Below are 14,239 nucleotides of genomic sequence, written 5' to 3'. Positions count from 1 at the left end.
GGTGGCCTTCTGGCACCACTATTTTATCATCATCTTGTAAAATGGTAAGTGGCTTCCCTGGTGGCTCAGCTGGTAAAGAATCTGCCTGCAATGTGGGAGACCCGGCTTCAATCACTGGGTCAGGAAGATCCCCTGGAGAAGGAAATGGCAACCCACTCCAGTACTCTTGCCTGGAAAATCCCATGGACAGAGGAGCCTGGTAGGCTACAGTCCATGGGGTTGCAAAGTCGGATGCGACTGAACAACTTCACTTTCATCTCCTTTCCTTTGTAAGATGGTAAGAGGCTAGAGTATGTTTTCAGATGCTTACCCATGAAATCCTATAAAGGGCTTTGTCTGTCTATAATCAGTTACTTTTGTCCTTTTCTGAATTCTGAGCAATGACTGCTTTTCTCACTAAAATCCTATGTAAAATCTATCAGAGTCAATATTTTCTACCCACTTATTTCTGGCAGGAGGCATGGGCTCATAGGAGGAAACTGTGGAATGCTGGTAAATGTTCTCAAAGTAGTGGTCCAGTCCATTACCTTCCTTGTGGTGGTCTTGTCCATGATTCCCATCAGCCATTGCAACTAACATCCTAAGGAGTCAGTTGATTTGCAATTTACCTTACTCAATAGGAAGGATTTGTCAGTGTTGAAATGATCATTTCCCACTTGGGCAATAATAATTTCAGATGTTGCTTTTGTGAAGTATGTTCCAGGCCTATTTAGCAACCTGGATATAGTTCATGCAGGACAAGAAGTTGTTTTGTGTGTGTGCATGCTAAGTTGCTTCAGTCATGTCTGACTCTTTGCGACCTCATGAACTGTAGCCCTCTAGGCTTGTCTGGCCATGGGATTTTCCAGGCAAGAGTACTGGAGTGGGTTGCCATGCCCTCCTCCAGACGATCTTCCTGACCCAGGGATTGAACCTGCATCTCTTGTGTCTCCTGCCTTGGCAGGCAGTTTCTTTACCACTAGTGCTACCTGGGAAGCCCTTTAATATCTCACTCTTAGGATTTTTTGCTTTGCAATCTTCCAACTCTCCATAAGATGTGCCTTCATGGAGAGGGCAAATTGATCAGTAGTATAGCTCTACTTTTATACATCACTTTCATGTAAGAATCAGCTTGAAGGATATTAGCTATTTCTTCAAATAAAGAATCCAGTGTTATGATTATGCCTGACCTCTGCGAGTAGAATCTGTTTTGTCCTCATGAGCCTTCCAAAGTCTGAACAAACCTAAGATGGTTTTGAGACATGACCACAGAGGCACTTTAGTTTTAAGGATGGCCATTCTAGTTCCTGGATATGGCATGAATCATCTTGTGCCATGTTAGCATTCTGACCCAACTTTAAAAAGTTTTGTTGATATTATTATTAAAAAAACTCAACACAGAGATTATGTTAAATGGCAAGTGACTGATAAGAAGTACATTCCAGTTTGAAGACTTGGTTACTTTCTTCAAAGGAGTGATGAAGTGGTCTGATTAAGTCAGATTTCTATGGGTAGAATTTGATTCTAAAAGAACTACTGAATATTTGGATAATCATTTATTGTTAAAAGCAAACTAATGGCTTTTTCATTTTAATGAGTGACTAGTTGAGATTCATATAAGTCAATTGACAGAATAAGATACAAATTGACTAGATAAATATTTCTTAAACTCTTATCAGTAATCTGTTTATATTACCTAACACCCCACAGGTCTTACCTCACAAGTGGGTTAGGAGTGAGAATGAAACGGCACAATTCATGAAACCTATTTACAGTTCCAACTGGTACATTGTACTAATCCAATAAATGCCAGGTGACGTAATAAAATATTATTGTGTAAAATAAGAAAAACGAAATCCACACATGTTAAATTCTGTAAGTGTATATATGCCTATATATGCAGGCAAAGACATAGAGAAACACCCAAGAGGATTCACACCAAATTGCCAGCAGTGGTTTCCTTTGGGTAAGGAGTAACAGGGAAGATGTGTTAAGGGTAGGTGAAAAGGGACTTTTGTTTTCCTTCATATAACATTACTGAAAGTTTTATAATAAGAGAGCATATATTTAAATTCAATAGGAAACAATAATATTTTAAAGGGATACCAAAATATCCACTGGTAGTTGTGTGATGAAATTATTCTGAAAATGTCCATTCACAATAAATGCACACTTCATGGTGCTGAGATATAGCACTGCTTGGGAATAACTTGGATCCGGAAGATACCCAGTGGTTCTTGTTTGAATGAATGGCTGGGAAACCACTTATGGTGACCTAGTCAAATTATTAACCCCTGTGAGCCATAGTTTCCTTATCTGTAAAATTAACATAATAAATATTGAGCACAGTATTTATTCCCTTTTTTAAAAGGAGAGTTACTTGGGTTTTATTTTAAAGACTGAGACTTTTGAAATGTATGTTTGAAAATATAATTTTTCTTTATGAAATTCTATGAATAGTTTACACTGAGCACAGTTTGGATCAAGGTGTTTTGAGCACATATCTGTAAAGTCCTGGCAGGTGAAAGGATTTCTCATTTCTACTATTTTTTAGTGAGTTATCTAAGAGCCAAGCTTAATTTCCGAGAATGTCTCAGGGAACTAAAATGCTACCAGTGGTAAGTTTTTAAAACTCCAAGTCATGAACACAATTGAGCTCCAGCATTGAACTCTGAGCCTTGAGCTAGTCAAGGCAGGGCATTAATTCACCAGCAGCTTTTGTACAAAAGTATGTATGGGAATGTTGGTGATGGTGGCAAAAAGAAAGGGTACAAGTACTGGAAACAAGCTGATATTAAACATGTTCGTCCAAATCTTGGTTGTTCCTAAGATAGATGTCTTTAGTTTTTCTTCCTCCTTGGAGGGTTTATGGTAAATAACCACACAGTTTAACTCATTTGTAAATTCTAGAAGACAATCACACATGTACACTTAAACCTGAGTGTCAATATGGGCAACAGGGTTCTCTAAAGGGTGAAATGTAGCAACACAGGCTTAAAGCTCAGATTCTGACCCCAACCTAGCTTATCCCCACTCTCTCAGTAGTTTTGAGCATTAACAGCAAGCCTCAATGCTTTATCTATAAAAAAATATTTGTGAATAATATATTTAGTTATGATTATTATAAGAATGGGATAGTACATATAACTGTTCAACTAACACAGTGCCTTCTACATAGAAAAGTCTCATGATAAGTAACCAAATATAGTCTCAATTCCTCAGATTTCCTAAAGAAATTAAGTTCTGCAGTTCTTTATGCTACTATAATTTGCTTGTACTAAAGCTGGGGAAAGGCTTCACAGGTTTCTTTTTTGCTTTTTATGGAAAGGCGGTCTCTATGGAAGATCTGATGCATGAGAAGTGCTGTGATGGTCAGTCTGATAGAAGAGGTGCCCGCACTTTCATCAGTCCCATCAAGGACTCTCCTTGTACGATCAACAGAACAGCCACGTAATTGACAGAACACCTATTACTGTCATCATTCTTACTGCTCTTGGATGCATCAATAATAGCTGATTTTTTTAATATTATTTCATTGGATTCTTACAATGCCTTATGAGAGATGCTTTAATCACTATGTTAACAGAAAGCAGAGTCCTAGAGTAGTTACATAACTTGCAGATGCCACATAGCAGTGAGTGAAAGGGCCAAGATTAGAATGAGGGTTGCTGAGAACTGGGCAGGCCCTCCCACCAGGGAAGATGGACTAAAAGTCTCTGCAAGAACAGAGTTCAGGGCCTTGGCAGGCTGGTGGGCCCTGTGGTTTGTCTGCACTCTGACTTGCTCTAGGCTTGACTGGGAATCCCTGCTTGTCCAATTCCAAAGTTTACGAAGGTTCTACCGAACCAGAGGTTCACCACTTGAGTAGTGACTGAACAGCTTTAAAAGATAATCAAAAAGGAATGTTCTTCAAAGAACTGTCCCTGCCCCCCTCCAAAAGAAACAAAAATAACAACTTGTCAGGAATCCCAGAGATTCCAGCCATGAATCATGGTTTCAGAAGTACTATCTTCAAAAACTAAAGTCTTATGTGAGAAAGTGTTTTAATTATGATTCATTACCATAAAATGGAAGGTAAACAATGTTTTTATGCTACCAAGGAAGTAAACATAATCTTTTATGAGAAGTTAAAAAATCCTCATAAAGTTTGTGGTCTCTCAAGACTGAAGCAGTATGGTTGTACAACTTGAATGGAAGGCAATTCTTTCCATTTGGTGCACATTCCTGGGGACAGGGCAGGGCTCATCGGTTCTTTGATATGTTACTTTTTTTAAAGTTTTTCATAAATCCTCTAAATTCTGTGTGTTTCTACCAAAGAATAATTACTACCTTTGCCTACACTGCTGTCAGTTTTAAGTCACTGTGTAAGGAAACACAAACCAACATAATTTATTAGATTAAGTATAACAACATTCCATGTGCAAAATAACAGAAGAAGCTACTGTTTAGGAATCAGATTTTCTCATCTCTTTGATATCTTTATCACTAATATTTAGCCCTTAATTTTCATGGTTATCAGCACTTTTAATTCCTTGTACAAGACACATTTGTCAGGAGAAATCTCCTGAGCTTTATCTTTTAATCTCAGCAGTTATATCTGATTTCTACTATGGCATACTGACATATTGGTTTGTAATCTTTCCCTGGCAAAATTATATCCCTGTCTTATCTTTTCAGCTGTCCTGTGAACTCATCAAGGAAAATGCCTTCCATGTATGACTTCTCAAGTATTTACCCAAGAGTTTTACATAAAGTTTTGTCCAATTACAAAAAAAAAACCCAAAAAACTACATGATAAAACAGTAACAATACTACTGAAACAGTATTATGGAACAAATGATAGAAATCTCCTACCCTAATTTGAAACATGTCCAAAGCAATTGTGAAGTTAATTTAATGAAATTATTATCACTTTCTGAGGAAATATAAAGTAACTTTATTTTTTATTACAAAATAGAGAAACCATTTGTTATGAGAAGGGGCATGGAAAAGATAGACAAGAGAAAGTATTGATAAAAACCAAATACAATTCTATCCTTTTCAAAAATTTTCAATTTATGTTCTAGTATTATTATGTGCCTTGTATTTATGTGTGTTTGTGTCTAGCCCTGGGTATTATCTGGAAAACGTTATTAAAGCAAGAGTTGAAGAATTAAGTGGAGTATTTGAATGCTTTAATAGTAAGACAAATAACTTAACTTGAAATTGTTTATCCCTCACTATTACACAGCTGCAAAAGTAGTTGCTAAAATATGGGATGAGGAAACAATATTTTCAGATTAGTCATTCTTAATGGCACAGCATTCATCATTCCAGCATGACACAGAATTGACTAAAATTCCAAAAATCTGGAATGTGGCATAAATAGGTAGTATATACTTCATTCAGCATACTTTGTTGTTCTGAACAGTAATTATTTAGGAAAGCAAACTTGGGTGGGTCCATTAGATCCCTTCTAACTCCAGACTCTGATTCTTGAGTGATTACCATTATAACCTTATACATTTCAAAATTTTTCCAGAGTAAATCAACAAACATAATGTTCAGTCTTAAACTAGAGGTATGGTACAGATGTTATTGAGATAACATTAAAATCCCTGGAACATCTTGTTAAAGAAAACAGCAGTATAAAATTTACTACTAACTGGTAAACACAGACTTTGACAGAGATTATTTACATTTATTAGAAAAATATTTCAGATATTATGTGACATTCTAAAACTTAGAACAGTATTTGATAAGCAATATTTTAACTCTTATTCTTAAGAAACCTTTGCAAGTGGAGTCTGCATAGATAGTAGAATGAAAATTCCAAATACAGGGCAGAGCCTCCAAAGACTGACTTTTTATTTTTTTATTTATTTATTTTTTAAATTATTATTATTATTTTTTAAGTTTTTTATTTTTTTTAATTTTAAAATCTTTAACTCTTACATGTGTTCCCAAACATGAACCCCGCTCCCACCTCCCTCCCCATAACATCTCTCTGGGTCATCCCCATGCACCAGCCCCAAGCATGCTGTATCTTACGTTAGACATAGACTGGCGATTCAATTCTTACATGATAGTATACATGTTAGAATGCCATTCTCCCAAATCATCCCACCCTCTCCTTCTCCCTCTGAGTCCAAAAGTCCGTTATACACAGCTGTGTCTTTTTTCTTGTCTTGCATACAGGGTCGTCATTGCCATCTTTCTAAATTCCATATATATGTGTTAGTATACTGTATTGGTGTTTTTCTTTCTGGCTTACTTCACTCTGTATAATCCGCTCCAGTTTCATCCATCTCATCAGAACTGATTCAAATGAATTCTTTTTAACGGCTGAGTAATACTCCATTGTGTATATGTACCACAGCTTTCTTATCCATTCATCTGCTGATGGACATCTAGGTTGTTTCCATGTCCTGGCTATTATAAACAGTGCTGTGATGAACATTGGGGTACATGTGACTGACTTTTTAAAGTAAGCATTTTGTACCAAATCCCCAATGTCTCAAGGCAGGCCTGGTACATTGTTGGCAGTTAATAAATATCTGTTGGTTATTGAATGAACCAATATCTGAAACTACCCATGACATGACATCATGATGACTTCTTTTTGTTGGTCCTTTAAGTACTGTAGGTAGGGGTTGTGAGTTATCACAGATTTATAAAAATTATTCTGCATTTTGAAGAGAATTTATTGGGATGCAGACTAGAATGGGGGAAAAGCATAGTACATGGAGTCAGATGATATGCGTTCAAATTGTGATTCCGTTTACTAACTAGCTGTGTGACCCTGGCCTGTTTCCTCAACCACCTCTAAGCCACAATGATCTCATTCCCAAAATGTGAAGATACTTCTTTCTCAGTTATGACCTGAGACTCAAATAATATGGCAGATAGTAAAACACTCTGTGAACTGAAGAGCAGTGAACAAATATTACTGGGCAGACTTTGCACAAGACATCAGACATCTATTTCCAACTTTGTTATAAATTTCCTATACATATCCCTGCATTTGCTTATTGTATTGTCAAATTTCCTTATCTCTAAATTGAAAAATATTTTACCCATTGGGAAAATGTGCTCCCTCTCAAAAATATCCTGATGGTTACTCTGAATTGCCCTACTGTATCAAATATATGGGCTTCCCTGGTGGCTAGGTGGTAAAGAATCCACTTGCCAATGCAAGAGACATGGGTTCCATCCCTGCATCAGGAAGATCCTCTGGAGAAGGAAATGGCAACCCGCTCTGGTATTCTTGCCTGGGCGATCCCATGGACAGGGGAACCTGGTGGGCTACAGTGTATGGGGTCACAGATGAGTCAGACATGATTTAGCAACTAAAACAAAAACAGCAGCAATCAAATATATGCCTGAAAATTTCCTTTTCCAATATTTTCCTTCCCACACTCTTCCTTCCCACGTGAACATATGCTATTCATGTTGCTAACAAGAGTTTCAAGGTTAAGAAGTTTGGCCACAGAAACAGCTCCTCCCCACTTCAATCTCTTTCATCTTCCTTTACACCTGAGTCTCACAGACCTCTAAGAGCTTTGATTGTAATATTTACAGATAAGAGTTAAGGTAATGATTCACAAAACCATAAAAGGAGATGAGAGAGAGACAATGGGAAAACCAGGTGTGTGTAAAGAACTTAAAGTGTTGAGATTCTATCTTAGAAAAGTCTATGGTGCCTTTTGTCAATGGTTAGCACATACATTTTAAGAGGAAAAGAAGGAAGTCTTAATTCCTGCAAGTGTCCAGAAAGTCTTGTACAAGGCTAAGGTGTTTCATAGGAAGGAGTTCTGAGGGCAAGACCCAAGCCTGATAATTCCAGATCATCCAGAAGAAAAATCTGTGAACACAAAGTAATGAGCGTAAAATGTGGGTCAGGCATAAGTCCAAACAGGCTGACTCAGTGCTCACAGGAGAGGGCAGAAAAGAACATACAATTCACAGAGGACTCACCCCAAGTTCTCTTCAGGAGGATGCTAGGAGACAGAAAGAACTGTACAACTACATCTGTTCCACATTTATAACAAAAGTGCCAAGTCTACATAAAAACAAATATGTTGCTTTGCAATTATGCTGAAGCTGAAGGTTTTAGCACCCACAAGAGTTACATAAAATGGGGGGAAATTATCTCATTGGCAGGGGAATATACCTGTTTTTGATTCCTTCTCTCTAAACTCCCATGGCCAGTGTTAGTGTTATCATTTGCTCAGTGGAGACCTTTATTAGAGGACAAAGTTGAAGACAAAAACATCTGCTCTGGCATAAATCCTCCCGGATGCATAGATAACTATGCTTCACGTAGAAAGTATAGTCAGCTTAATAATCTGCTCCTGCTATTGCTGTTTCTGTTTGTTATTTTTTAATGTATTTATTTATATAACATAATCATCATATATAGCAAGATCTGGCTTGGGAAAACAGATTTCTATGACATTTTCATGGAGAAAAATAAACAAGGCTAGAAAATACCTTTCATTGAAAAATGACAATTTTCTAAAAATCTTACAAAATTCTTCAGTACACTTGGCTTGATACACAATTAATATAAATAATAAATGGTGAGTACAAGAGATTTGAGAGCCCTAAATGGCAACCCACTCCAGTGTTCTTGCCTGGAGAATCCCAGGGACGGGGGAGCCCGGTAGGCTGCTGTCTATGGGGTCTGCACAGTCAGACACAACTGAAGTGACTTAGCAGCAACAGGAGAAGCAAATAGGCTCCTTGAACTTTTATGTTGTGTATTTTGAACACCTGGTTAATTACCAGATATAGTAAATGTGCTTACTGAATAATTATTGAGTAATATGTACAATCTGTGGTGTGTGTATATATTTAGTGAAATATCATAAGAGTGAATACAGTAATGATATCTTTGCCATGCATACATAGAACTATGTATGTATGAATCTCTACATGTTTGCTTTCAACATCTGGTGCATTCCAGTTGGGAAGAAAATGAATACTTGAGGCATAAGTTGAGGTACAATACTTGAGGTAAAGTTCTTAAGTAGACCAGCTTAAGAGATCTTAAGAGAGGTTTTTGGAGCCCTTTTGTTGATAGTGTGGTAAAAATTCTGAATGTAGGACATGATCTCTGAAGAATGGCTTTTTGTACAAATATGTTTGCCAAGATTACTTTATGCTGTGGAATTTATTCCCTCCCAGAGTTCCAACTGCAAAAAGAGAGGAGCTAGGGTAACACTACCGGTTACTTCTTTTCCATGCAAAGCCCCTATAGATAGGATGTATGTAGAAGTGGCTGAGGCTCCTGTTGTTACTTTCCTCATTTCCAAGCTGGTGGGAAATGCGGTTTTGTGGTGTGGTCATCTTAAAAGGATTTGGGAAGGAATCATTTCCTCCAACCAGTTCATTGTGAAAAATAAACCGAGGTCCAGAGAGGTTAAGTAATTTGCCCGAGTTCACGGCAAGTAAATAAAGTGTCTCTCACTAAGTACATCCGGAATAACAAGTATTCTAGGACCCTTGTTAGCCCCATTGTCCTATTCTTAGGCTAACGTTTGCAAACAGCACAGAAAACAATTGCAGATTGAGGACTGAGGGGGAAGGGTAGGAAGTGGTTATTAGCAAATCCCTGGGCCTGGGGATCACCTGCTCTTTCGGATCAACCGTGAAACAAGCTATTCATGAGGACATCGAGGACGACTGAGCCATTGTTTTCAGAACCAGCAATGGGGAATCAGCTCCACAGTGGCTTGGGGGTTGCACCAAAGGGCGGGAGCAGCAGTGGTGTAAGAGGAGTGAGCCAGGAAGAAGGGCTGCAGGGACCCCGCCGCGCCACCTTTCGGCAAACCAGGAAGTGTTTTTGCAATAAGCACGACGGACCGACCCACGTTTGGAAACGAAAGTGTAAACGGCAGACAGAAGGCCCCTGATGCCTGCAGTAACTGCAGACCCTCGGGCGGGTTTACGCCTGGGAGGCTGTGGACCGGCAGCTGAATGGTCAGAGCCGGTAGCAGCGAGTTGGCTTCAGAAAGTACACAGAGCAGGGCAGGCTTTCCGGTCTTAGCGAACTGCGACTCAGCAAAGTCTCCCGTAAACAAGCTTCCTGCAGCTACATCCATATGCGCCCGCTGCGCGCCCCTCTCACCAGTGTTTCCCATGCACCCAGCCCTCTGCTCGGCCGCCCCAGTCGCCCTCTCTCCCCTGCTCCACCTCCCGGGTCTTGCTGCCCGGGTTCCCACTCCCACAGCCGGCGCACCACACTCACCATCTCTTGCCTGAGGAGGTGAAGCTTGGTTTCCAGCCTCTCCAGGGTGCTACTGGAGTGGATGGGTCGTGGGGAGCCAGAGGTTGGGGAGGATGAAGAGGAGGACGACAAGGAGAGAGGGAAACTGCAGCAGCTGCTGCTGCTGCTGCAACCGCTGCCGCCACCCCCGCTCCCCCCTCTGGGGTCTCTGTCCCTCTCCGGGGGAACCGGCTCCTCCCCACGGAGCGAGCGCACTAGGCTCTCGGGCACTTTGCGTCCCAGCTTCAGCTCGATGTCTCTGAGGTCGGGCAGCGGGCCGTCTTCCATGACTTTTCAAGAACGATGAAAATGGTAATAAAATACCACCGATGAGAGTCAGCAGCGGCCTCCAAGGCTGCCTGGAGATCGGCACACCCCTTCCGAGCCCGGGTGTCTATCCTCCGTGGTTCAAATGCACTGTCCACTCCATAGCCGCCTGCGCACGGTTTAAGTCCTGAAATCCGCACAGGACGCGGCGGGTCGCAGCCGCAGTTCCCGGGGCGCTGTGACTCGCCCAGCACTTACGAGATTATAAAGCCCTCTTCATCCTCTTCCTTTTTGGCCACCCCACTGCAAAGTTGAGTTAATTGATATTGCAGAGAGGGGGAAATTCCGAGTGCTAGAGACCAAAAGACAAGAGAGGGAAATGTCTGTTTCAGCTCTATTGGGGGAAAAATTCACGTTATAAAACTGTCCATTCACATCCCAGCGCCATTCACCGACTGCCCATCTGGTACCATGCGACACAAAATAATGATGTGGCCACACTCCAGGGTTGTTTCATTTCCCAGCCATATGTCTTCAAGCTTTGGTATATTCTGGATTATCAGAAATAATTTCTGGTCCATGAGAGAAGAGGTCTGTCGTGTGCCCAGACACATTAAAAAAAAAAAAGTTTGCTTAACAGTTTAACGGCTTCCTCAATGCTGCAGAAATTCCCATCTCCCCATTTACGCAGTTAGATCCAAGTCATTGTGTTCCTCCAAGCCTCGGAAACTTTAAACTCTGCTGGCAGGTGGACCAAACCAGGGCCAACCCTTGTACCGTAAAGCATAGGCAAGAAGAGCAACAGAAAATTTCCCACCCCTGCTGCTCCCTGTAGTTTCAAAGTCCTGTCTTAGTTGAAAGCACCTACACTTTGATTAGACTTAAAGGTTCAGTTTTTCAAAATTGCCGGGTAACTACAACGTCTAGAACTGGTAACAAATATTAGAGGCAGAAAAATGTCTTTAACTATAGTATCATTCCCCATCCCTCATCTTCCTATATGGCAAAAATTTTGCTTCAGAGAAGCCTTTCCTAATAATTTTGTACTAATGTAAGGTGTAATAATTCCACCAAAAGTTCATTGAGAGTGTACAACCAAAGTTAATCGTCTTATCAAACGTTACACTATGGCAGCACAAGCAAATGTGAAAAATTAAATAGCCAGAATAATCTATATGATTACTGAGTGGTAGATTTTAAAAGGGGAAAGTTGCTGATATACTTTTACCTTAATTATGGAGGAAGAATATTGAATCTAACTGGTAAAAAGTTGTCTTTGGTAATTTATCTTTTTTTTTTTTTTTCCAGCTATTTAAAAGAAACCCAAAGCATGCCATCTATGGATCTGAGATACTTCTACCAAATAAGTTGTTATGAACTCTGTGGATTATGGTTTTGATTTAACATTGAATTTGTGTTAAGAATCTTCAAGCAGAGGGTACTGTTTTTCAGTCTACTAAACTACTATTTGGGATTACATTAGGATTTTTCAAAATAGGGATCCCTCTCTTTCTGGGACAAATAAGTACTTGTGTTCTTGGTCTTTCCCAGAAATATCACTCAGGTTTTACACTTATGAGAGCATGGGCAGCTACATCTCAGAGTATGTTTTTAGCAGAGCCATATCCAAGAAGCCTAAGGATAGAAAATAGGCCTTCTCAGTAAAATATTTCATATCGAGGAGAAAGTTGCTAAAGTTCTCTTGTCAGCATGTCAGAAATTATAGGTTATTTCTTCTCTTAGAAAGAGATGAAATAAAAAGCTGTAAATTAAGTGACTCAATCAAAGGGGGAAAAAACTAAATCTCACCTCACTGATAAAACTTCATGCTTTGTCCTATATTTGGAAAACCACAAGATCATTGGGTAGCAATTATAACAAAGAGGTTTTTTTTTCTTTTTTAATATTTTTTGTCATAAAGCCCTTACGAAGTTCAGCACAGGACTGGTTGAGAAAAGTAGCATACAAACACAGTATCTAACTTGAACTTGGTCCATAAAAATAGTTTATTTTTAAATTATTATCGATGTAATTGTACAAAAGAGGAACACCTCTTTGCTGTGAGTCAAAGACAGTAAAACGTGTGTTTGATACTAAAGGTAATTAAAAAATAGAAAATGGTTTTCTTCTGTTTTAGATTTCTGCAGAGAAAGCATCTCCAGAAGTAAAAATATGATCTATATATAATTTAATACTTTGTGCCAGTGCAATATAAAACAAACATAAACTTTTTAGGAAAAGTTTAATTATGTTATACCTTTAAAATTTCTCATTAATGCTTTATGACATTTTAGTTTAAAATAGAGATGTTTTGAATGACAAAATGATCATTTTCAAAACATGTTAGAATCACAGTAGTCTTAGTAGGCTACTAATAGATTGTATGAACGCTGTCACTACTGCTTTATTTGGTTTGATCTGAGGACATTCCTTATCTAAAATGTTCAAAAATAAGGGTCTTTTTTACTTCGGGGTCTTGAGAATATTTTGTTTTCAAGATTTTTCTATGATGAAAAAAAATGTGTTAGAGCTTTAACTAATTGCTGTTAGCCCTATATCACACATTGATTTGGGGGATTAGTTGACAAGAACTGCAGTACTGGGTCTAGGATGCGGGCTGAGGAGGAAGTAAGGTCATCAACAAGAAGAGGGCACATGGGGAGTAAAGAGAAAAAAAATAGGAGCGAAAAACTCTTCAGAGCAATTTTTTTTTTCCTGTATTTCGCTAAGCCCTCAGTCTTAGCAGTGCTGACTTCCTACCCCTGCTTTTCTCATCGTCTCCAACCTCCTCTTATTTCCATAATTGATTGTATCTTCCAGCAACAACCTAAATTCAGGATGTTTCCCCAAGCCTAACATATTAAAAAGTAAAATCCTAAAAGTTAGGATTACTGTATTATTTGTATTTGTAATATAATTTTCTAGACCCAGACTACTTGATTATATGCATCCTTTATCTGACTGCATTATATATGAGCTGTATTTGCCCTTTGTCTGTTTAAATGCCTAAGGAATCTAGGACTTCCCTGGTGGTTCAGATGGTAAAGAATCCACCTGCAATTCAGCAGACCTGAGTTTGATCCCTGGGTAGGGAAGATCCCCTGGAGAAGGGAATGGCGAAACACTAGGTATTCTGGCCTGAAGAATTTCATGGACAGAGGAGTCTGGTAGGCTACCATCCATGAAGTTGCAAGGAGTCAGACACTACTGAGCAACTAGCTAGGAGTCTAAGAATGGTCATTAAACTATGGGGAACTTTAAGAGACTGGGTTTCTTCCCTAGTTGGATTATGTTCACAGAGAAAGAAAGAGAGCCTTTTATTTATTATCATTAAAAAAAATCCAGTAGCTAATGAAGTGGGAACATTGTTGAACTCAGAAGACAAGTTTTAAAAGAATGCCTCAGTCACAAAAACAGAGTGATGTGATGTAAGCTTCACACATTCCACCCTTAGAACACTTCCTGGTATGAGACAGTGTTTAGGGCAAAAGTACACTCTCTAAGACTGTGTATGTTGTGAGTAATGTCACTCTTTAATCTGCTGCTGGCCTTGTGGTGAAAGGGGAAAAATAAAAAAGGCCTTCTACCTTCTCTCTGTCACTGATTGGAAGTTTTCAGCTTTCCCAGCTCTGCCAGCACAGAGTTCAAGGATTAGGACAAAGTCTCTAACCTGAGATTCTACTCCCCACAGTTCAGAGGAATATCAAGCAGTTAACAGCCTCAGGTTACCTTTAATAATTTTAG

General features: G+C 39.2%; 1 protein-coding gene across 1 annotated transcript in view; it reads right to left on the bottom strand.

Annotated features, from left to right (window-relative positions):
* Positions 1–11,275, bottom strand: part of LURAP1L (leucine rich adaptor protein 1 like) — a 48,166-nt gene extending 36,891 nt beyond the window's left edge. The window contains exon 1 of the mRNA XM_069576562.1: positions 10,211–11,275. Coding sequence (XP_069432663.1) covers positions 10,211–10,516 — 306 coding nt within the window. The 5' untranslated portion in view covers positions 10,517–11,275. The remainder of the gene's footprint in view (positions 1–10,210) is intronic.
* Between the last annotated feature and the right edge of the window lie 2,964 nt (positions 11,276–14,239).

This window comes from Ovis canadensis, chromosome 2 (genome assembly GCF_042477335.2).
Source record: "Ovis canadensis isolate MfBH-ARS-UI-01 breed Bighorn chromosome 2, ARS-UI_OviCan_v2, whole genome shotgun sequence".
NCBI lineage: Eukaryota > Metazoa > Chordata > Mammalia > Artiodactyla > Bovidae > Ovis > Ovis canadensis.
Note: the sequence above shows the minus strand (reverse complement) of the source record. Positions and strands in the feature narration are given on the sequence as shown.